The sequence below is a fragment of the Caloenas nicobarica genome, chromosome 1 (assembly GCF_036013445.1).
Source record: "Caloenas nicobarica isolate bCalNic1 chromosome 1, bCalNic1.hap1, whole genome shotgun sequence".
In the NCBI taxonomy this organism is placed as follows: Eukaryota; Metazoa; Chordata; class Aves; order Columbiformes; family Columbidae; genus Caloenas; species Caloenas nicobarica.
Genome location: NC_088245.1, coordinates 199,024,546 through 199,049,229, shown reverse-complemented (window position 1 = coordinate 199,049,229; position 24,684 = coordinate 199,024,546). Strand labels below are relative to the sequence as shown.

The 24,684-nt window shown below is 41.1% G+C and overlaps 1 protein-coding gene across 1 annotated transcript; it reads right to left on the bottom strand.

Moving 5' to 3' along the window:
• Nucleotides 1–8,027: 8,027 nt before the first annotated feature.
• Nucleotides 8,028–18,109, bottom strand: MSANTD4 (Myb/SANT DNA binding domain containing 4 with coiled-coils). The gene is made up of 3 exons (XM_065651455.1): nucleotides 18,068–18,109; nucleotides 11,579–12,208; nucleotides 8,028–9,927 (listed from the first exon to the last, which is right to left on the bottom strand). The coding sequence occupies exons 2-3, from the start codon at nucleotides 12,038–12,040 to the stop codon at nucleotides 9,352–9,354; spliced, it is 1,038 nt and encodes a 345-aa protein (XP_065507527.1). The 5' UTR covers nucleotides 12,041–12,208; nucleotides 18,068–18,109; the 3' UTR covers nucleotides 8,028–9,351.
• Nucleotides 18,110–24,684: the final 6,575 nt, after the last annotated feature.

Below are 24,684 nucleotides of genomic sequence, written 5' to 3'. Positions count from 1 at the left end.
TTTCACAGGACTACTACCAAGCAGTAGTGGTAAGTAAAATCATCAGCTCATTTCACATAATCTTTGGAATAGTTATGAGAAGCAGGTAATGGTTTTCTCCAGTACACTAAAGAGGTGACTAAAAGATTTGCACTCCATTAACAGAGTAATACACAATAGCTCCCTGTGGAAGAACATCTAATTTATATCTTTCCTGCTTTGCAACCCAAAACTTTACAAAACGCTTCTCAAACTTCAGTCCTCTCTTCTAAGTTCTCATTTCTGTAATCTCTTCTTATCTCAGTGAGATAAATATTGGTCTGAAAAGCAGTGTTCAAGTAGCTAAATTGACAGAGGAGCAAAATTAAAAATTTGCTTCTTGCTTCAACTCTTATACACTTCATGATGGGGCTATCCATCAAGAGTGAGCTATCTCAGGATTGATCACAAGTCTGGCACAATGTAATTACTGAACCAGAAGCATTGTATTATATAGCATGAAATGAAGTAGAAACTTTGCCTTCTACATCATGAACCAGTTGACTAATGATGGAGTGTTGCAATTAGAAAATATAGAAGTAACAAGGCAAGGTATTCCAAAGTCTGCTAATGTGTAGAATAAAACTACTGATAGTGTGAAGCAGTGAAATTAAAAACAGTACAACTGTAACAGAAAATAACAATGGTATTCTTAATAAACTGTAAAAGCAGATGGAAGTGTCCTCTAAAGTAGGTCAAGTTTAAAAGGATTATGTGCAGAAACAAAAAAAGTCGAGCATTTATTTTAATATGTAATTTTTTAAAATTTTTTTTTTAGTTTGGATTAAAATATTTCTGTAGTCCTGACACCAGCTACAAACATCCTGAGTCATTGATGCAAAACAAATCCACTAACACATGTAGGAATCTGTCCTGCTTATACTTCATCTTTCTGTTAGCTACAAACTTCATCAGTGCCTGAGTGATGCAGGGATTTAGACTTCCAGTAAAATCCAGATTCGTCAGAGGCCATAGATGCTGCTGCTCACTCTGCTGCCTTTTAAAATCAAGTTTATTTGCTCATACATAGCTACTTGCCTCCTTAGCACTTTGGACTACTTCAAAGGCCGCCAGTTCTTGCTCTTGTTTCTGGATAACATGGTTATGGCATAATATAGCTCTTCACAAGCTGACAGCCTGATGCCAACTCAGAGATTCATGAAAACAAATCCACATCTACAGCGAGCAGCTCCAGCCTTTTCCAAGTCAGAGCACGGTGTCCACCGAGCCCCTTCTGCCAGCTGCTGCCAGCAAGAGCTCTGTGGGTGCGTGGTCACAGCTGGGGCAGCAGCTTGAGCAGCTCCCCGTTCAACAGGCAAGGTAGCCACGGTGCTGGAAAACCCACCTGGGATAGACACGCCACGGGAGGGCCTGCTCGTGCATCATTTTTAGCCTCTGGGAAGGAATAGTGACATAAATAGCCCAACATTTAGACTGTGTACTAACACAAGTGATGGAAAAGATGGGTGGAATGTAGAGTGCAAGATCACAGCCTGTAGCATGGGATGCCCTTTGAAAATCATAGGCAAAAATTTACAGCACACTGTGTTATTGACAACCTGTCCCGGGACTGATCATCTTTTTGCCTCTTCTGGGCTGTGTGACTGCTCATGGCCTTGGAGTGACGGACTTTCCACTCTGGAAGGTCATGGGGTGCACAAGCACAGGAGATGGTACAAACCTAGGAGGGAAATGCTGAGCTGTGGAAGAGCTCCTGGATCATTTCAGAGGCCAGAAGCCGCCTGGGACGCAGCTGAACTGCCGCGTTGGCAGGACTCCCAGTGCCACACGTACAATGACGAGCAGGATCAGGGCTCCTGGTGCAAAATGCCCAAGGCCTGAGCCAAACTGCCACACTGTCTCTCCAGGAGAAGAAGAAGAAGGAGAAGAAGGAGGAGGGTAAAAAATAAATGAAAAAAAAAAAGAAAAAGTGAACACTATTGCATTTGGTGGTGTTTCCTGACACCCTCTGTCTTAAATTCACTAACTGATTTCAGCAACGACAGAGAAAAAACAGACTTTCCTCCTCTCCCTTCACCCACCTATCACTTCTGCCAAGGCTCCTGATTGACATGGAGTAGGACTTTTGAGGGTATTTTTGTGTTTGTAAAATATCAGCCCTGGATCTGACTCCGTCTCCTTGGAGCACTCTGCCTTTCTGAGGGGGCTTCTGGGGGCGTGTGAGCTGGAGAGGCAAGTGATGCCACTGATGCTCTTTTGTGGCAACTGCCTCCAAGTTCTATGAAAAGGCAAAGAAATGTGAGTTATCAGCTTGTGTTCCCACTTGCAAGGAAGATATTATATGACAGATTTAGAAACTTCTTTTTTGGGGGAGGGGAAAAAATATGAGCATTATTCAGCCACATTTTGAAAGGGCACCTGACAGATTATTGTCTATTTTAAGATGATGCATACACACAACATCCAGCCCTGGATTATCCAAATACCTGGTGTAGCAGCAGTATTTTGGGCAACTTTTACCATTGGGCAGCTGGCAAAGAGCCTGATGTCATCCAGAGCTCTGTGCTCTACATGGGAAAGTTCACAGAAACCTAAGATTTACTTTTCTCTCCTTCTTGTGCCTGTCGTGCTATTTCACAGAGCTGCCAGTAACAGAGAAGCTTCTTCCAACACCTGAAGCAGCTTGAGGAGTGTGATAATGGCTTTGCCTCTTTTTCTGCTCAGTCTTGCTGTTATCCTGAAGAGAGCAACAGAAATAACATCCAGGACAGCACCACCCAGTCACACAGCTCCTAACTCCACAGGTAGGTGCTGGAGGACTTCTTCACTCAGTGCAGGTTGGTCTGACTAGTCCCACCACTATGCAAGACTTCCTGGACCATTATTGAGTGCATCCAATAAATCCAGCAGGTAAATGTGTTTCCTCCCAACCACATCTTTAATCCAGGGCCCAGCACAGCCCATCTGCCTAACCTTGGCTCACGCTGATGGGAAAATTGCGAAGTTGTGAGAAAAAGCTCAGAAAGTTTGCAGAGAAGATACAAGCAAGATAAGGTCTCTACAGATGGAAATGGGATTGCTGAGACAGATGTCAGTAGCACTTTGAGGATTCAAGGGGAAAAAAATCTACCAACGTGGAAAGATTAAGAAACCTCAGAGTAAAAAAGAAAAATAAACAACCCTCAGAAGATGGCAACTCAGCACCATCAAAGAGCTACGCTGGAGAGCCCCTCCTCTCATGGCTGATGCCTGCCTGGCTAGCACAGATGCCTTGCAGTAATGAGGATACTAATGCTTAGTCCTAACCATCTCTTGTTTGTCTTAATAAATAAATATTTTATACCCTGTGTATACATCGTTTGCAGCATCTCTTTAAGCACAGTGAAAGTTGCTCAAAATGGCCCAGAAACAAAGCAGGATCCTTTACTCAAGGAAACGAAGTTGCCTTTGAATCCCACCATGCTTATTCAGGCACGTCCTGTTGGGATCATGGCTGCTGTTCATCCTGGGCTGCTCTTGGGGACCACATTTACAACCCTGCCCTACAACCTCCTTTGGCTGATGTTAGGACACTGTTAAGCATTAGCCAGTCTGTCTCGAAACTGTGTTATGAAAACACCTGGATGCACTCTGCTTCTTTTCATTAATATAGCCAGGCATAAATTGGTGAGAGCCATCACTAATAACAGACCGCAAGAAACTCTCTGAAGTCACCTTTATTTTACCTTCATTATTTGGCCTTCTGATCCTAAAATTGCTGGCTAGAAACACCTTAATGGACTAGTGGGCTTAATGGCATTTATGAAGGTCCCGGTGCACGTTCCCTGTTCAGCACAGGTAACCACACAGCATGCACAGAGCACGTGAGCCTGCGCCTTGCACGGCGTCCGTGAAGCTGCCTGCTGCACCTCAGCCTGCGCTTCACCCCGCGCCTTCCCCTGTCATACATTTCCATGGGGGTCCATGAGATCTGACACCAGTGAATCAGATATCATCTCAATAAAGCAGTTTGCAATGACCACTGGGGGTATTTCCAGTACTATCTATCACCGGCTTCACCCACCTTCACTCTTATTAAATGTTTGATTTTCACCCCTCTTTTTTCTTCCCCAAATACTTGCCTCTTCCTCTGTATTCATGTGGTTTCCCTCTTGTCTTAAAGCTCTTCCCAGTCTGGAAATGCTGCTCATTACTTACAATCACAGTACTTTCTTCTAAGCAGGAGTGCAAAATGTCTCCTTCTCTGACAGAGAAGCTGAGTTCACGTGTATGTCCTGACTTCGGAGACATTTACATGGTCCAAATCTTGCCCTTAGGCTTTGTGGTAAGGATCCCAGGTTGGTAAATCAAGCAATTAGGTTTTAAGAGATTGCAGATTAGTATTTAAAAACATGACATTTAAATTCAAATTACCACAAAATGACTGCAATTTTGGTATGAAATAAGCAAGCTATAAATTTGATGTATTAAACACTGTAATTTCCTCTAAATTTTATGTTGAAGCTGTATTTTCAATGATTTATGATGATACTTAATTTCATCTTTCAGTATTTTCCAAAAGGTTTTGTATAACCAAAAGATGCATCATTTCCCTAGGAGGCTGAATAGTTGTTAGAAGAAATAATTGCTTGCATACCGATCTATTCACATTTGGAGAAGTGTTCAAATTTCATAATTCCCAAGATGTCCAATGTAAAATACAAACCTTTTTCTTAATGGTTAAGTCATTCAGCTGGAGTAAAATATGAAGATATGGGTGCTGGTCTCAAGCAGCAGTATAACTACCTGTTGAAACAAAAGCCAGACTCCACACCTCCTCCTTCCCAACCAAGCACTTCCTATGGACAAGACCCATCCTAGATTGGTCCTTCTGGTCACTACCTCTTGCATGGCTGGCTGTGTTGCCCCTTGTCCTGCTCACCCTGTTTGGCAGTCAGAATACTTATCTGTAAAGTTGGTCATCTCAGGAGTCGTCATGAAATCCAAGTTATCTCACTGGAATCATAGAATCATTTAGGTTGGAAAAGATCTTTAAGATCATCGAGTCCAACTGCTAACCTAACACTGCCAAGTCCACCTCTAAATCACATCCCAATGCACCACATCTACATGTTTTTTAAACACCTCCAGGGATGGTGACTCCACCACTGCCCTGGGCAGCCTGTTCCACTGCTTTACCACCCTCTCTGTGAAGAAGTTTTCCCTAATGTCCAATTTAACCTCCCCTGGTGCAACTTGAGGCCATTTCTTCTCATCGTATCCCTTGCTACTTGGGAGAAGTGACCAACACCCACCTCACTACCACATCCTTTGAGGTAGTTGTAAAGAGTGAGAAAGTCTCCCCTCAGCCTCCATTTCACCAGGCTAAACAGTCTCGCAGGACTTGTGCTCCAGACCCTTCACCAGCTTCGTTGGCTTTCTCTGAACTCACTCCAGCACCTCAATGTCTTTCTCATAGTGACGGGCCCAAATCTGAACACAGGATTTGAAGTGCAGCTTCACCAGTGCTGACTACAGGGGGACGATCACTGCCCTTGTCCTGCTGGCCACACTATTCCTGACACAAGCCAGGATGCTGTTGGCCTTTTTGGCCACCTGGGCACACTGCTGGCTCATGTTCAGCTGGTGTCAATCAACATCCCCAGGTCCTTTTCTGCCAAGAAACTTTCCAGTCACTTCTCTGAGCCTGTAGCGCTGCCTGGGGTTGTTGTGACCCAAGTGCAGGACCCAGCACTTGCCCTTGTTGAACCTCATACAACTGGCCTCAGCCCATTGATCCAGCCAGTCCAGATCCTTCTGTATGGCCTTCCTACCCTCCAGCAGATCAGCTATTCTGTGATTCTGTGAACAATCCTGCCATGCTGGTGTCATCTGCAAATTTACTGAGGGTGCACTCGATCCTCTCATCCAGATCATTGATAAAGATGTTAAACAGAACTGGCCCCAACACTGAGCCCTGGGGAACACCACTTGTGACCAGCCGCCAACTGGATTTGACTCCGTTCACCACAACTCTTCGGGCCCAGCCATCTCGCTGGGTTTTTTTACCCAGCAAAGAATATGCTTATTCAAGCCATGAGCAGGCAGTTTCTCCAGGAGAATGCTGTGGGAAACAGTGTCAGAGGCTTTACTAAAGTCCAAGTAGGCAACACCCACAGCCTTTCCCTCATCCACTAAGTGGGTCACCTTGTCATAGAAGGACCTGCCTTTCATAAACCCATGTTGACTGGGCCTGATCGCCTGGTTCTCCTGTACAGGACAGGTGATGGCACTCAATATGATCTGCTCCATAATCTTCTCTAGCACCAGGGTAAGACTGACAGGCTTGTAATTCCCTCTATCTTCCTTTGTGCCTTTCTTGTAGATGGGTGTCACATTTGCCAACTTCCAGTCAACTGGGACCTCCCCAGTTAGCCAGGACTGCTGATAGATAACTGAAAGTGGCTTGGTGAGCACCTCTGCCAGCACCCTTAGAACCCTTGGGTGGATCCCGTCTGGCCCCATAGACTTGTGTGTGTCTAAGTGGTGTGGCAGGTCGCCAACCATTTCCCCTTGGAGTACGGGGGCTTCATTCTGCTCCCTGTGCCTGTCTTCCATCTCATGGGACTGGTTACCCCGAGAACAACTGGTCTTATTAAAAACTGGGTAAATGCTCTATGCACTAAGCAATCCTGACAAACTTCCTGAATTCTGTCACTGTTACGTTTTAAAAGGGAAAGATAAGTAATTTCTCTAAATAACAGAAAGCTATTTTTAATATAAATTTATTTGATACTGAAAATTTGCCCCTTTATTTCAGTGTATTGGGTTTGCATGGCAAGGTTTGGTAGGAGGGAGCTACAGGGATGGCTTCTCTGAGCAGCTGCTAGAACCTTCCCCTGTGTCGGGCAGCGCCAATGCCAGCCGGCTCCAAGGCCGACCCACCGCTGGCCAAGGCCAAGCCCGTCAGTGATGATGGTAGCACCTCTGGGATAACATACTTAAGAAGTGGAAAAAAAGCTGCTGCACAGCAACAGCTGGAAGAGAGGAGAATATGTGAGAGAAATGACTCTGCAGACACCAGGTTCAGTGAAGGAAGAGGGCAGGAGGTGCTCCAGGTGCCAGAGCAGAGACTCCCCTGCAGCCTGTGGTGCAGACCATGGTGAGGCTGCCTGACCCCTGCAGCCCATGAAGGTCCGTGGTGGCATAGATCTCCACCTGCAGACCATGGAGGACCCCACAGCAGAGCAGGTGGGTGCCTGAAGGACTACACCTCGTGAAAAGGACCCATGCTGGAGCAGCTCATGGAGAACTGCAGCCTGTAGGAAAGACTCACATTGGAGAAGTTCATGGAGGACTGTCTCCCATGGGAGGGACCCCATGCTGGAACAGGGGAAGAATGTGAGGAGTCCTCCCCCTGAGGAGGAAAGAGCAGCAGAAATGTGTGATGAGCAGACCATAAACCCCATTCCCCATTCCTGTGCCACTCAGGTGGAAGAGACAGAGAAATCAGGAGCAAAGATCAGCCCAGGAGGAAGGGAGGGGTGGAGGGAAGGTGTTCTAAGACTTGGTTTTATTTCTCATTATCTTGCTTTGATTTTGACTGGTAGTGAATTAAATTTCCCTGAGTTGAGTCTGTTTCGCCCATGACAGTAATTGTGAGTGATCTCTCTCTGTCCTTATCTTGACCCCCAACCCTTTCGTTGTATTTTTTCCCCTGTTCAGCTGAGGGGAGTAACAGAGCAGCTTGGTGGGCACTTGGGGTCCACCAGGGTCAACCCATCACATCCAGGAAAAAGAATCTCAGATACACTTACCCCTTGGGTATTTCTATCCAGCTGGTTTGTGTCTCCTTTTTTCTCAAGTGTGTGCTGGTTGGTTTCAGTCCTGTTCTGAGTGCCTCACCTCTCTGATTTACTACACTGCAAATACAGAGACAAGAAACTTTGGGGTGCTACAGCACTGAGTATCCAGCTTCCTCTTCATGTGTAGCCCTGTTTCTCTGTGAAGAAACAGAGTCTCAAGAGTATTTTTGGATTGTACTAGTCAAATTTATTTCCACTGTAGAAGCACACTTGTTTCAGTAATAAAAAAATAACATTTTCTTTGCAGAATAAAAGTAATCCTGTAGTGGTATAAATATATTTACTTGCACAAGAATCCATGTAAGTCACTCAACGTATATTCAGATTTAGTATTCTCATAGTTCTAAATTTCAAATGGAGTCAACAAAAGATAGTTAGTTGCAGAAAGATGAGAAATGTGAAGTCTGGATCAGTTGGGACTGAAACATATGAAACAATAGACAGCTTGGGTTTTTTAAGTATAATTATTTTAAATAAATACATTGCTTATGAAATATACTGACAGCCTTCAGCACTGACCATTTCTGTTTGTCTAATTAAAACACACTACATGGTGTCAGCCACTGAAGTCTCTTCTGGCTGCCTCTTGGACAAGACCTCAGTGCTGGCCAGGCAGAACTAACATCACGAGTGTTAGTGCTCAGCCCAGTGCTCCTTAGTCTGTGCTTAGCCTCTATATCTCCACGACCAAGACTCCCATCCCCAGCTACTGTCTTTCAAGGAACAAACCAGGACTAGCAAATTACTTCAGGAGGTCATCAAGAGATTCATCAGACAGCATGCCTGATCAATCAGTAAGTCCCTATGCCATACTATGACAAGTGCTATATTCCATACAGCATTATTAATGACCTGGTGCAACCAACAGTCCAGCTTATAGTAGGTATGACTAATGTGTAACTTTGCATGAATACTTCATGCAAAAGGTAGAATACTATTTTTCTGCACTCCCATTCAGTTCGAGCTGTGGAACAACAGTAAACATAACTGTGGTAAACTTAACTCATACTTCAACTTTTAGATAATTCTCGAACTCTTTTTACAATTGGTGAGGTGGAAAAAAACAAACGAGGAAATTAAGTTAAATGAATCAATTGCATCATGACTCTGCATTATTGTGTTCTAACTTATTTACTGTGTGGGCTACTGTCAGCACCATGCCCTCACAACATACATTAATTTATTGTGATCCTTCCTTACTGTTAGTACAGTGAAAAAATTACACAAGGTTCAGCCTTGATTCTTTTCAATATGACTATGAGAGGACACCAAACTAATACAACACAATACTGAAGACAAGAGAACATAACACTTATTTCTGATACACTGAAAAGCAATTTCACACATAAGCTCATGTATGTAGGCACACTGACATATTCAGCACCATTTTTTTTTTCTTTTTTTAGTTTAACATCAACATTCAACTCCGAACAGATGAATGTTAAACCTCTAGGACAGTTTCAGTATCAAGAAAAGAACTACCTCTATTTTACAAACATCAAAATACTAACGTTGACACTTGAGAAGTTCACTGCAAGTGACCCTCTCTCTGAATTCGAAGTCGCTCCTTCTCCACTTGCAAGCGTTCCTTCTCAATCTGCAGCTTCTCTGACTCAAACTTCAGGAACTGCAGCCTCTCTTTCTCTAACTGCAAACGTTCTTTTTCGAGTTTTAACTTTTCAGTTTCTAGATCCAGAGGCTGCATGATGGGTTTTTCCGTTTGGGTGAGATCATTTTCCAGGGCAGGTTTTTCAGCATGCAGAGTCTCTAACCTGAGCTTCTCCCATTCAATCTGAAGTCGCTCCTTCTCAATCTGAAGTCTCTCACGCTCCAAGTCAACATGCCGCAACCGCTCTTTTTCAATTTGCAGGCGCTCCTTCTCCACTTGCAACCTTTCAGCTTCAATGTCTAGTCGCTGCTTCTCCAGTTCCACCTTCTGCTTCTCCAGATTTACAAGCAAGTGAGAATCTTCATAGGCTAGCCTAGCTTGAGCAGAGCTTAGATTTCCAAACTCTTCAATGTGTGGGAAGTCTGGTAGGTCATTTTCTTTTTTTGAGTCTGGCAAAACCGATGACAATATTTCTTCTTCTTCCTCTATAGGAAACTGCAGAGAGGAATGTGATAGACAAGAATTACATTCCAGTCTTTATGCCAGAATAAATTTCTCACACACAACTTGACTGAAAAGAACATATTGGGTCTTTTTTATCTTAAAAGCTACTCAGAACTGTTTAACTCACATGCTGTGAAACAACCATGTTAGATCAAAAGACTGTTTTCTAGCCTTACACATACAGAAAAACATACCTCATCTGCAAGTTAATATCTGGTAATGAAAAATGGAAAATCAGCTTATCAGCAGACATGCAAGAAAATACAGAAAATATTGCACAGTAGGTATTATAGAGCATTCAGAATCACTGATAAAAAACTGGATCAAAAAAGCGTATGTTGTTCTGACTTTTCATATAGCTGAGTGACATTTATGTAAGCCACTAGGAATTTGTTGCGACTAATTATTTATCAGGCCAGCTGGATCCATAGGCTATGTGGTATGTAAGCTAACCCAGCCTTCACTAACTTGAGGATTCCATTTCTAAACAACACTGACATTTTTCACATGATCCTAACTTTTCAAACTGTATTAAGTGGGTCAACAAACAGGACTTGTTTAACCAATTTTGTATTATCGCATTTGCTGTAAAACTATTTATGATGCAGGTGAGTAGGCTCTTGGCGGACTGTAACACCTCATGCAGAATTATAACCCTTATGTGCTACAAATTCATAGTACACAAGGAACAATTGTCTCCCACTAAGTATGCTGCAAAAGAAAGGCAAACTGAGGAACATATGGGTTCAGAAAAATCTTAACACAATGAGAGCTATTGCCAGTCTTCTAGCATTAGAGCAAGGCAGACACTGTTTGTTCTTCAGCAGTTGTCAGACCAGTCGTCTCGCTACCATTTAACAGCTTATTCTGACTTTTTCCCAGCACACATCTCAACTGAGCCAAGACAGGAGTAGCTTCCCCTGCCCTTGAAAACAGAAACCCACCCAAACTGAAACTGTTGGTGTACCCTTTTTGAAAAGAGAAATATGTATTTGTACAGGCACACCAGGACTATCCAAACAATCTACTTCTCTCCAGCTGGCTGCCTACCCCAGGACAGTCACGCTACTACAGGAAGTAACAACCTGTCTACAGGATCCACAGCTGCTTGTCAAATTCACACTAAAAATCTGACAGAGACAAATGGCTGATTGACTTACTCAAGTAATATTTTCATCTCCTGTGGATTCATTTTAAGAAATGCAAACAGTATTCTATTTCTCTCTGTACCTGCAGGTAACATATACTTTCATTTGTTAAACAGGTGCATTTCTCTTCTCTGTTCATGTATCCAGACAGCCCAAGTATTAAAATAACCAGTTTCCCTCAACAGTGTATTTTCATTCTACTGACTGAACTAATTCTTACCTATGGCACATACGAATGGAAAAATATATATGCAAATACATTCTCAAAGCTGAAGAAGATCAATTTAATAATCAACATCCTATACAACACACATAATTTCAAGTTTCTAGATTTGAATACCATATCTCTGAAACATATTTGTTTTTACGGTTTCTTTAATTCACACATTCAGAAAAAACAGAAACAGATGCTATGAAGGAACACAGCAAAAAGCCTTACGCTGAAATGAAATGAAGGCCATATTGCACATAGCTAATGTACATCAGTCACTCACTTCAAAATTCTGCGGATCCTCCTCTTCTTCTTCTACTTTGATTTCTGTTAAGGATCCACCAGCTTCTCTGAAGTCAGTGATATTTTGCCATTCAAAACTAGATTCAATTGCAAATCCCATTTTCTCATCCATGTCTTCATTGAGAGAGTCATCTAAATTGGATGAAGGAAGGTGAAACCCAGCACCTACTACTTTGATGTTTGCATTCAGACGTTTTCTCTTCATAAGTGCTCTCCAGTCAAGGTATCGCCTTTTCACTTCTGTCCCTGTTCTTTGCTCTCCTTCACCTACAGCATTTACACACTCTGCTATTTCCTCCCAAGCTTTCCGTTTCATCTCATTAATTGTTGTATTAAGTTGCTTTGAAAAGAGTACTTCTCTCCTTTTTCTGATTTCCTTAAGGAGAGTTTGAGTTTCCTGAACGCTAAAATTGCTTTTTCTTTTTCTTTTTAATTGTTTCATTTTTTCCAGCTTTAACCTAATAATTTCACCACGGGAGACTACAGAGATGATCTGACACTTATCAGTTATTAATACAAATAAAATTTAAAAGCCAATGAAAGCAGAGCTCAGTTCTTGTGAAGTGAATTTTCTCTTCACTTTGTAGTATTTTCCTATTTGTCAGGCTTCCTAAGAGAAAAAGAGCAAACAACATAAATCTCCAAGGCATACAGTGTATTTTCATTTAACGAACTTGAATCCTAAGTCATCATTTAAGAAACACATATTTTGAACTGATTGTTCATTCGATAGAAAAAAACCATTTTGTTAAACTCCGAATATAAAGTAGCTATAGATACCTTCTCTAATCTCATATGAATTATAAATCCATTAATATACCCATGTCACAAACCGTTAAGGTTGAGTTGATATTTCCATTACAAAAATACAGGTATTTGCTTTCAACTCTTATTAGAGTTTCGCCAGTTGGGATTTGCTTAAAGCTGAAATATGACACACACATTCCAGTTTGAATGCTAAATTATTTCCAAAAGAAGCTAGAATTGTTATATCATTACTTCAAACACATCAAATGTTTAGGGGACTGAAATTTCTGAGACGTATTTTCAATGAGACATCATTTCTATCAAAAAAAAAAAGTAGATTAATATGAAAAGTCGAAATTTTAGAGGCTGTTCTGACTTAGCTTTATCACAAAAAGAGAACTGGAGCAATTCTGCTGAATGTCAGAACATTACTATTTCAAACAAATGTCATGCATTAGAGATGTTTTAACAGCAACTAGATTTATGAGTAAGTCACTACATGCCCATGGTAAAGCCCTCCTCTATCCTTCTCACACTGCAAAACACCTCGTGTCAGATGTGATGGCAGGTTGAAAGTTCATCCAGTCTTCTACCCTCAGCAATAGCTGGTCCTGTGCCCAATGCTGAAGAGAAAGCTAAACCTGTTTGATGCCCCTGGTACGGCAGTATGAGAAGCTGACTTAGAGTAAGCACTGCTCAGCAATAACTAAAACATCAGCGTGTTATCAATATTATTCTCATTTTAAATGCAAAATGCTGCACTGTACGAGCTGCTAGGAAAAAAAACCAAAACCGTCTATCCCAGCCAAAACCAGGACAGGTAGGTTTAAAAGGCTTTAAACCAAGGAAGCCAGTGATTCACTACACAGTACTTACAGTTTCAAGCTGTTATGTTTATTCACTATTAATCTGGTATAGACTTTTTGTCCACCTGAAGCAAATAGCTTGCAGATTATATATTTGACTGCTACTGAATAACGGACTTAATCCTTAAGTAACTCTCCCCCAGCTATACAGGATTCTTAAATTATGCCTGAATTAAATTATCTCCTGAACTTGGTTAAAACATACACATCAGCAGATTACACAAAAACTCTCCGTTTGGGGGACAATGCACATAATAGTTTAGACGTTTTTGATATCACACAACATTCTTTCATAACCAAAACATAAGCATGATGGCATCAAATATTTTTTAAAATACTGCATTTAGGAAACTACTTAGGTTTACTACTTCTCATTAAAATATCACCCTCACTTTGAATCCTTTTATTTCTGATGGTTACTGGCTAGCAAATATGCAAGACCACGTCACAAGAAGAAATCAACTGCATAAAGCACGAGCTTGCATCAGCACGGACTACTCTAGTGTCCTCCTGTGCGGTTATCCAGCACTTCCAACTCTTCAGACTCCAGCTAGAAGCTGCACTTTCCTGTTTAAGATGCATGAAACTTCCTGCCCTTCTGAAAATAAAATACTAATTGGTTAAGAAAAGGGGTTTATTAAAAAAAATTATATATATATAAACTACTGTTTTAATGGATACCCTGACATGACCAGTACTAAAAAAAATGCTGCAGTTTTAAAAAAAATCAGATTCATAACACAACACAGTACTGTAACTGCTGGAATTACATAATTTTTTTCTGAGACCTTTTGTCTGATCTTTAAGCATCTCCCTTAACCTTCATTGTTATAAGTTTATGACAAAAAGATACTTGTGCTTTCAGGGACGCAGCATCATGTTTACTTGCCTGGCAGTAAATCAACTGATTCGGTATTTGCTGTGCTTTTCAAATGCAAAGTACAGCGTTAGTGCTTTTCTATTATTATGGCAACTAAATCTCTTGACCTATGTATCAAATTATCAAATTCTAAGTTTACCTTGTATAAGTGGTGGTTTTGTATGGGTTTTTATGGTGTGTTTCATGTGTGTGTGTGTTTTGGTTTGGGTTTTTTTAATCTTTTAAAAAGTCACGGAGCAGGTAAACTTCAGAAAAGTTACCCGGACACAGAACAAATTAAGAGCACTTTTAGAAAATTCACTGCTAATGAGGCAATTATTTTGGAGTGATAGATACATAGATAAAGCTGCGATTCCTGTTTACTGGGGAATGACCAAACATTCGTATCTTCACACTGGCTTTAGAAACACACACGTTTGCACTTACCTGTTTTCAGGGTGCAAAGTGTGTGTGAAAGATTCCGAGGTATCCATTTTGAGCTGGTCTTCCAGGTAAAAAGAATTACATAGAGTTCTTACATACAACATCAGTTTCACAAGAATTATAGTAATTCTGACTTGTCACTACCAAGACACTGAACCTCCGTTTATAAGGTCACACTTCTTTTTATTGAAATTAGTAGAAATTCACGTTTGATTTTAAGCATGTACTTAAGTGAACATTCAAGTACTTTAACTATGGAAAAATGGGTCAGACTTTACAAAGTACTTTGCCAGTTGGATATGCCAAACTCTTGAAAATACCAGTAGATACTTAATCGTCTCTTATGGTACCTAAACATCTGACTTCTGCTGAGCCACAGCCATTTTCATCTCAAGATATACACTGGCTAAGTCCTTGACTCAGCCCCAGCTGGGATGAACAAGGTTCTGGTCATTCCCCAATAACAGGGAACCACAGGATTTTAGAGACCCACATGGTATCTCTGTTTACCCTGGCCCTCCCTAGATCTCTCACTGCTAGCACAGCAGGATAAAGCAGGAACAATCAGAGGAAAACACACACACAAAGTTTTCAAATCAGATTTTCAACAACGTTATTTTCTAAATATAATTCTACACAAATGAGGAAGACACAGCCAGCCGAGCTTTCACCTTGGCTCCAGAGAAGGCAGAAAGTTAAAACGTGCAACTCCCAGGTTACCCTGTGGTCAGTCTCACTGCTCCTTGTGCAGGTGTTGTGCATCACCTGTCTGATCACTCCAGCCAGTCTTTGTGAAGTGCCTGATCTGGGTTTCAGATTTTATGCCATAAACCAATCACATAATTTTTAAGAATTGTAATACTAACTTGGAAACTACTGGTATCCAATTCCTTTATTAAAGTTTTCTTTTAGACTTTTTTTTTTCCTTCTAGAACACACCTGATACAAGCCCCTGAATTTCCCAGTAAAACAGCAGCCAAGGCTACCTATTTTAAACCCCATGACTACTAACTTCCAACTGGTAAGGACATCTTACCTTTTCTAACTCTTTACTTTTGGAAAGCATATTACCTCCTTAAAGACAATTCCTTTCTTAATAATATAAATCAGTGTTAACAAATTGGCTTAAGGTTATATTGATTACCAGAGTCAGATAACTCTACTGTGGCAGTGTTTACCTTTCTGATATATTAACTAAAAAGCATTATTATCTAACTAAAGCTGAAATTTGGAATATTCTGTTTTCTGACATCGCTAGATGGTCTCCAGGACATGATTCTTTAATGCAGAAAAATGAACTGTTACATGCTCAAAGTATATAAGGGTGTATATAATAGTAATATGCTAGGATTCGTACGCATTTTAGATAGTTGCAGGAAAAAAAAACCATCACCATTTTGAAAAGCACGATTTACAAAAAGAGGACATAGAGCATGCTTAAGTTTTGCTTTGATATTAAGTCTAAACCATGAAATGCATACATTTGGCGGGGGGGAAAAGTAGGCAGTCATTATGGTTTTGCCAAAATCAGAACTGTAACTGCTCTACATTTTAGTGTCTTTAGCAGACAATTCCACAGTAAATAATATTTGCTGAGTTCACCAATTGGGAAGATGGGCAGTTCACTCATAAGAAGTACGTGGAGATAAGAGCAGAGGTGAAAAAAAATTTTTTGGTCAGGTCAAACCACTTCCACCACTACAAAGGTAAGAGAAGACAACAGCAAGAAAATAAATTTAAAAAATTTCTTCTCAACTATACGACTAAAAGCATTTCTGTAACATGATCAAAGACATCAGTTACCTGGCAAAGAATAGCTACTGTTTTGTCGAGTGACTGAGAAATCCCTGGGAAATAACATAGGATGTAAACAGCCCATTATGTGACCAGCCGTGCACCCATCTCATGGCATGGTGCTAGCTACAAATGCAAAATGCACATTTTCACAGTGTGGGCCGAAATGCAAAGTGCTGGCTAGAAAAAAAGAAGCAGTTCTGATCACACAATAACAGAAAGACTTCAAGAGTCTTCCAGGAAAGACAACAACGTGGAGCTATGAGTCTGACTGCAGCCCTGTCAGGCCAGAAGCAACCTACAGTCAAGAAGGTCCTCATCATTGGACTAAAGAAACACAAACTATTTGTCAAGATTGAAATAAAACAAGTATTACAAAACTAAGCTGAACACTCCATAAACAGAGCACACATACACCGAATAACTTTGATGTAATTAACAAGAGGCATCCACGTTCTGTCTCTGTATCTTTGTGTCTCTTTTACTCACACCTTATTGCATCTGTGCTGGACCAACAAAAACAAACAAACAAAAAACCCCCAAACAAACACACACAAAAACCCCCACTAAACCAGCAAGCAAAAAAATCCACAAACATATATCCCCCAGGACTGAAGGATTGTTGCTAGCATCAAACATGAATTATCCTCTAGAAAAATTACGACTTTTTAAACTACGATGTCTTTGACTTGCCCTTTTCTTTGTTTTTAAACTTTCAGAGCTTACGATTTAAGAAAAAAAAACCAACAACTTTAAATTAGGAGGACCTGCTACCTTTTTTTAAATAAAATTTGAGAGTCTGATGATCTTTGCATGGTACTAGAGCCTAGAGGTCTCTGGAAAACTTCATATGTGACTTGAAATGGATGGCTACCTTGACTTGGAACAACTCATGCTTTGGTATCAAGAGAGGCCTTAGTACATGAGGATCTGGGTGCTACTGAAGACATCACCAAACGGTCTGTCCTTCTACAAGAAGCTTGTGGTTTGAGCGCATGAAAAGCCAAACATTAAGGGGAACCAACAACACCTAAAAGGATAATTCAATGAAACAGAGAGGCAGTACCGAGGATGGAAAGCAGCGGCAGATTCAGGCTGTTGAATCCGCAGATTCATCAGTAGAAAGTTCTCCTTCCCCGGCAACAGCAACGGCCAGGAACGGGAGAAATCCTGCCCTCCGAGGGGCGCGCACCGCGCAGGGCTGGAGGGGGCACGGCGCCCCGCTCGCAGCCGCCGGGCAGCGGGGAGGCGGGGCCGGCCGGGTCCCGCCAGGAGGCGCACGGCGCCCCGCGGGGAAGGCAGGGAAGGCAACAAAGGAAGGCGGGGGCACGGGCGGCTGCCCCGGCCGGCGACCCCGGGCCGCGCCGGGCCGGCTCCGCCAGGGCGGCAGCGCCCAGAGCGTGGCCGCGGGCGCCCCCCGGGGCAGGTGGGCCCGCGACCCCCGCCCACGCCGTAGGCCGGGGCCACCCCGGGAAGTGACCGGCCGGGGGGAGCCTGCGCCTCTCCTCGGAGGAGGATGAAGAGGAGCAGGGCGTACCGCGGGGCCGCCGAGGAGGACGGCGGGCAACCGCCTCACCGCCCGCGGCGGCCGAGGGCGGTGAAGCCCCACCGCGCTCCCCCCACAAAGGGGCCGGGGGCTGCCCGCACCCCGCGGGGGAGCAACCCCACGGGGGAAGTGGCTGCGTCAGCCCCGCCGCGGGCCGGGCCGGTCCCGCTATGCGCCCGCTCGGATCCCCGGGGAGCCGCGCGAACTACTCACCTGCACCCAACTCTCCCCTCTGGGTCGCCGGCCCTTTAACAGCTAACGCCCTCCCATTGGGCGAGCTGCATGTCTGTCAAGGCCTTCCTGCACGCCTATTGGTAGCCTACGTCCGCCACTTCTCTGTCCCGCCCCCTCACCGCCCTGACGCGCCAGGCGGGCCGGAGTCCCCCACATGCGCTTGGAGCGTTACACCCTTCCCTCCCCGCGGGGCCGCCACCGGTTGTACGCAGCCCCAGACAGGATTGGCTACACCCGCTGCTTGTGTTTCCGATATCTGTCGATAATTGGCTAGTGCCTTTCAGGGCCCGCCTCTCTCCTCAATGAGCTTCCGGCGGCGGGGTTCTCTCCGGGTTACGGAGGAGTCAGACAGGGTGGTCCCGGCGCCGCCCGGCCCGCCCGCTTTGTCTGGGGAGGCGGTGCGAGACGGCGGGCGGGCGCCTGCCGGCGGCGGTCTGTGAGGTGTGGGGGGAAGCTTGGCCTCTTGGGGCGCCTCGCCGCGGTGCGCCCTGTGGCCGGAGCCCCAGGCCGAGGGTGCGGGCCCGCCCCCGAGAGCTGCTCTGGCTGCGTTGGCCTTTACAGTGAAATAACATTTCACTAACAGTGAAATAACATTTGTGGAGATACCGTAATAAAAGAATAACTATCTTATTGTTAGTGCTGCTTATGTAAGCCACCACGTCAGTAATGTAAGTGAATATACATGCAAAACACTGTTGTGGAGCTTTCTGTTCTTGGGCTCTTTTGTCTCCTCAGCCGCTCATGAAGTGTCTGGCACTTGCTCTTTGTATGACACCCTGTTGCCTTGGTAACGTAACCTTTGTGCAGGCTTAAGGCGCTACTTGCAGGTAGATGATTCAGATTTTTTTTTCTGAAGTTTGCAACCTCTGTTCTGTCCAACCTGATGCATGCATGTGTTATTTTGCATGTTTATTAATTACTTAATCCTTTCAAATCCAAATTCTGGGCTGTATTCAGTATTTGGACTTAAGTGTTTTCACTGGATGGATAGGCTATTTGATTAATATGGCTTCTAGTGATCGTAATTGTGGTGATACAACAACAAATCTCCTTTAAAAATGGTATGTTCCAGTTTCAGTTAACAATTTTGGCAGTGAACTTCCTGAAATATTTTTAGAAACTAAATGTGGAAAGGCTTTGAATTTATCTGCTTACTTACAGGTAATGATAGTGCTGTTGCCATACTTGCCCACTGTGTACTGAATATAATAAAAATTTTAAAAGGAAAATAGTAAGGAGTAGGGTAACAAGACCGTGCCACGTTCCTGGCAATCTATGAGACAGGGATATTTCTTACTAAGGCCTAGTTATGAACTAGGCTTCAATATATGTTATTACCAGTATTTTGACAGTGCCTAAAAATGAGATACAAGTGTGGCCTAAAGGTCTTGCAAGTCAGTTCAAACTAGATTCGGGTGCAAGTAGGTGGAAAATTATATGAGAGTGAAAGACATGAATAGTCTGAATGTCTGCCAGCCTGCAAAAATTAGTGCTAATTATACCTCGTTGAGTATCCTTCTATTATGAAGCACAAAAACATTAAATATGATTAGTGTCCATTAGAATAATTTGAACTAGGAAGCATATGATTTCCTAGGGTAGCTGTGCACATAAGTCTAAATAGCTCTACTCTCTCTATGGTTATCCCACTATTACAGATGCTATTAATCACAGGTGAAAATCTTGGTATATACCAGGTTCCTCCAACAAAAATCCTTGGACCTCCTTTGTTCATGTGAACTGTATTGAATTTACACGTAATTTATGTGTAACAATTATGTGTAATTTATTCACTAAAACCAGACTCTGCTTCCTTGCTTTTGATCACAATGAGAAAAGCCCCACCCCATAGTCTACTTCAGATACAAACTGTGCAAGTCCCTGGTGAATTCCTTGGATCTGCAGCATATACGGATGAAATTTTCTTCTGATTCTGCACAGGGTAACACAACTACATCTCTCAGATTTGGTCTGTGAATCCCTTCATTGCTCAGTGTAAGCTTTTAACACTGTGAACACTGTTGGAATGATTTGTATGTGTCTCCAAACAGCAAAAGGCCTTGGAGTGTTGGAAGGTTGATTTTTATCACTGTAACTCTATTTACACAGAGCTTTGAAGGTCACAGAATTTTAAATTCTGGAAGAATACAAGACAAAACAGGGCTCCCGCACTTTGTATTAATGCCATTTCTATACCCTTTGCACATAAATTTTAGACTAAGTAGCATATATCTCCTTTAAAGCCACTTCTAAGTAGCATGGAAGTCCATTTTGATCAAAATAAATACCTAATTAGTTGTAATAAACTGTTTAAAAACCCCTATATATCAATGTGAACTGGATGGATCCCATAAAAAAGATCCCAATTTAAATGAGTACTTTACAATGGTAAACTTAAAACTTTTCAGCAGACTAATCAAATTTAGTGTGGGAGCAGCAAATTGATGTACAAAGGATATACAAATACAGCGTCCAAGGATAATTAAAAAACCTCTCACTGCAGTTTTCGTGTATGCTGACTGCATTTTGACTGTTATAATCAAACATTCCAAATGTTCTCCAGTTGAAAAAGAAAAAAAAAAGTAGTTAACCTCATTAGAAACATTGTAGAAAAACAAAACAAAAACAAAACAAAACAAAAACCAAAACAAAAACAAAACAAAAAACCAACCAACCAACCAACCAAAACCAAACAGACCTGAGAAGGGTTCAGTTGCTCAGTGCTTTTATTTCGCAGAAGAATGAACATCTCGGCAAACATGTAGTATCATACTTTCCACATATTGGCAGAGCCCAGGCAGCAGCAAAATGTTACTGATCTCTCTGCTTTATTGAATGTTAGAAGGGAAAAAAGTAAATTAAGCATAGTGTTCAGCTATAAATTCTGTCAAATATATCCCTGGTTTCTGTCTGTTTTAATTAAAATAGATCTTATGCTGCCTCCTGTTGGTCACCTACAAACAGAAACATCTAAACTTAGACTCCACATTACCAACTGCAGAGAGCACATTCTATAGCCTATACCTTACCTACTACTTACTATTAATCAGAGAAGGTACACAGCTTTCTTCACGGAGTAATACCAGAAATAAATCTGACCCAGTAAATCTACTCTGTTTTGTGAATATAATGGATTTTTAACAGCAGTAAACTGACTTACTACAAATGTGTTTAGAATATAGAAAATAAATTCATTAGTACATAAATAATAATTATCAGGTCTGTGCAAACATAATCAACACCTGAATAATTGATGTTTATTGTAACAACTAAACCAGTGTGATAACATTACCAAAGTGCCATAATGTTTTGATAGCATTCTTCAAAAATTAAGATAACCCAATATAATCATTACTGGATACTAAAATCCCACATACAATATATATTTGTGTATATTATACTGGTCATGCTTGTAATGTGTTCTGTGACATATAATAGAATACTATTAGAAATGTTTTGGTTACATTGTTTAAGTGCAAATAGTAGATTATAATTTTACATGCAATTCTTATGTTTTAAACATCTTACTATATTTCAGTGAGAACACAGGTAATCATTAATCTAGTCATCGACTATTTTTAGAGGAAGGTACTTTTTCATAAATTACTGTGAGCTTTGAAAAGTCAGAAAACATGTAGAAAAACTCTCTTTGCACTAATTTTGTGAGTTTTTAAAAATTGCGCAACAGCCGTGTAACATAGACTGAACATTTGATCCAGACCTATGGCATTTACTCATGCAAGTAATCCATATTCTTCTGAGTAGTATACTTGACTTCACTGAGATTTCTTACATGATTAGTGATTAGCTACAGGATTTGGCACATAGGCTCCTAATTCTATCATAAAGCCTTGTTTTTAGCCATGACTTTATAACACAGCTTCTTTTGCACTCAATTATGCTATCAGATTTAACTCTCTGTGGAATTGTGGCCAATGACCTTTTTTTCCTCTGAGAGAGTTGTAATACAGCCTTACCTACATAACTGAAGAAAATTTGTACTATTTCACAGTAACTTTTCTTTAAGTAATGGTATAAAGTAACTGACACTACTACATTATTTCCTGGTCACTAAGTAAGATAGCTCAAGTCCATTTGAAATCCATGAATGATTTGTCAAACTGGGAACTGACACCAGTTCCTGTGCAAATGTAGCATACAGTATTAAAGAAGCATGTCTATTTTCCAAATTAAGCTTCGGTTTTCACTACATATACTGAGTCATTTACCACCTACGTCATTGCTCTATCTGATGTCGTATGCCAGAGGCTTATACATATAGCAAGTAGCTGGATGGAAGACTGCCAAAAATTTGCTGTAAGGAAAAACTTAGGGGAAAGAGCATCACCTGAATTACTGATTCATTTGCTGTTTACATAAGCCAGCAATCTGCTCATGACAGTGGCAATTAAAAAACCCTCGCAATTCTCTAGTTTCTTCCAATTTGCATAGCTAGTTACACCCATGCACTATGGGCATATGTTACTTTTCTCATTGCATAAATTGCATACTCGTATTACTTGGGTATAAAACACAAAAACACAAGCAGAGGGGAATTGGGCCTTGTATTTCTGAGGAAGTGACAAGCTGCAATTAATGATTAATGAAGTCTCTATGCTACTGTAAGTAGCCTTATTAATGCTAAAACTACTCTTCCATATGTCTATTTATTTTTCTCCTATTGTCTCAGTAAGCAGGAATAGTATTCTCCATCTCTCCTAAACTATTCAATACATTTGCTTTGCACTAACAAAAAGTAGTTGTGTTCCAATATAAAAATGCTTACATTTCAGTATGGTGATGGTAAAGGTTACCTGGCTAAGTGTAGTTACTTGATTTGGAGACTCACTATGAAAAGAGCAAAATAAATGTGGAAGTTGCCTGAAATACTATAATAAAAAGCTATTTACTTTTACAGAACTCGCACGCATCTTAATACAAATAAACTATTGAGTGGGAAGGTTCCACTCTATTAATTTGTTCTCCAAATGTGCATAATTTTCATTTACATCCTTATGAAAATATTTATAATTAATGTTATCTAAATTTATAAAGGTATCTGACAACATATTATAGAGTCAGTCACAGACTTTGAACTTTCCATTGTTTACTGTTTAAAACAGATGTTGCTAGGCAATATTAAGCTTTAAGCATTAATATTGAGCTTGAGTTTTGCAAAAAGTAAATTCAGTAGTGATGTGATAATGAACTTACTACAGTCATCTCAAGCCATACGGAAGATGTTTTAGACTCCTCACTAAATTTTGTTAATTTTTAAACTGCTTGGAAAAGATGTGCTTAGACATTTAGAACTATTCTGTCTGGCCTAAGACAACCTTACCGCTTACATGATACTTATATGGAACACAAGGGCTCCCAATATCTTCTTCAAACAGCTGGAAAGAAAAAAAACTTCTCAGACTGTAGAAGATTACACATGAATTTATGATACCTAGCTAATTTCTGTGTCCTTCTGTCAGATACTTTGTATGCATGAGATCAAATTTCCTTCATAACGTATGCCTAGACTAATATTAATACTAAAAGTCCATTATGATTTTAACATTATCATAGAAAACTACTGAAAGTTTATCAAGCAATATATTGTGTAGTGTTTATCATGTAATATTTTAACACTTAAAATTACCATGAAATTACCATTACAAGATGAAAGTGTTTTAATTCATTCAAACCACTACAGAAGTTTAAAAAAGGAATCCTTTCACTTCTGAAATACTATTTACTTCTACTTTAAATATTGGGATTTATTTTTGTAACTTTGTATTTCATGTATGACAAGATACGAACTTTTCCCGTAGTTAACCTAGGCAACAACTAACATTTATTTTAGAGCTTGCTGCTCTAAGCTGCCTAGTAGCTGCTCAGTAGATAGCACTGGAGACTTCAGAGATGGAAGACTTCTGTTAGAAAACATCCTGAAGTGCTTTACCTTTAGTTAACAGCATGATTGAAGCGAAGATACCACATGAATCATCCACCCTGTAGGAATCTTCTGTACCCTGTACTGTTATCAGAGTTTATCTTACCACAGTTAATGGGATGAAAACAGAAATTACAGCTACTACTAAGGCACACGGATGGAGAAAAACTGGTAAAACAGAAGAGCTGAAGTAAGATGACAGGAATTACCAGACTCTTCAAGTTAGACACCTGGTTTTAATGCTGTGAAGGTCACTTTGGCTTTTGCCCTTGCTAAGATCATTCTGATCAGATAAAGCTGACAATTAATTCCTCTTACAGGTTTACGAATATTTAAAAAAACCAAACAAAACCAAAACAACTAAATAAAACAACAGTAATGTAGACTTCTTTTAAACTTCAGTTACATAGGGAAAACAGTATCACAGTCAGTTTTCTTACTCAGCAATTTGTCTACTGGGACAACTGCGAATATTACAGAAATAACGGCACATATTACACAATGAATGCCTCATAACTACGCTGTTTTGAAAAGTAATATCATTTTGCAAATTATTCAGATAATTACAGTGAAGACTTGCATATAAAATTAAGTAATAATTCTACATAATGACTAGCATGAATGACAATTTAATGGACTCTTCCAAAAGCAATTC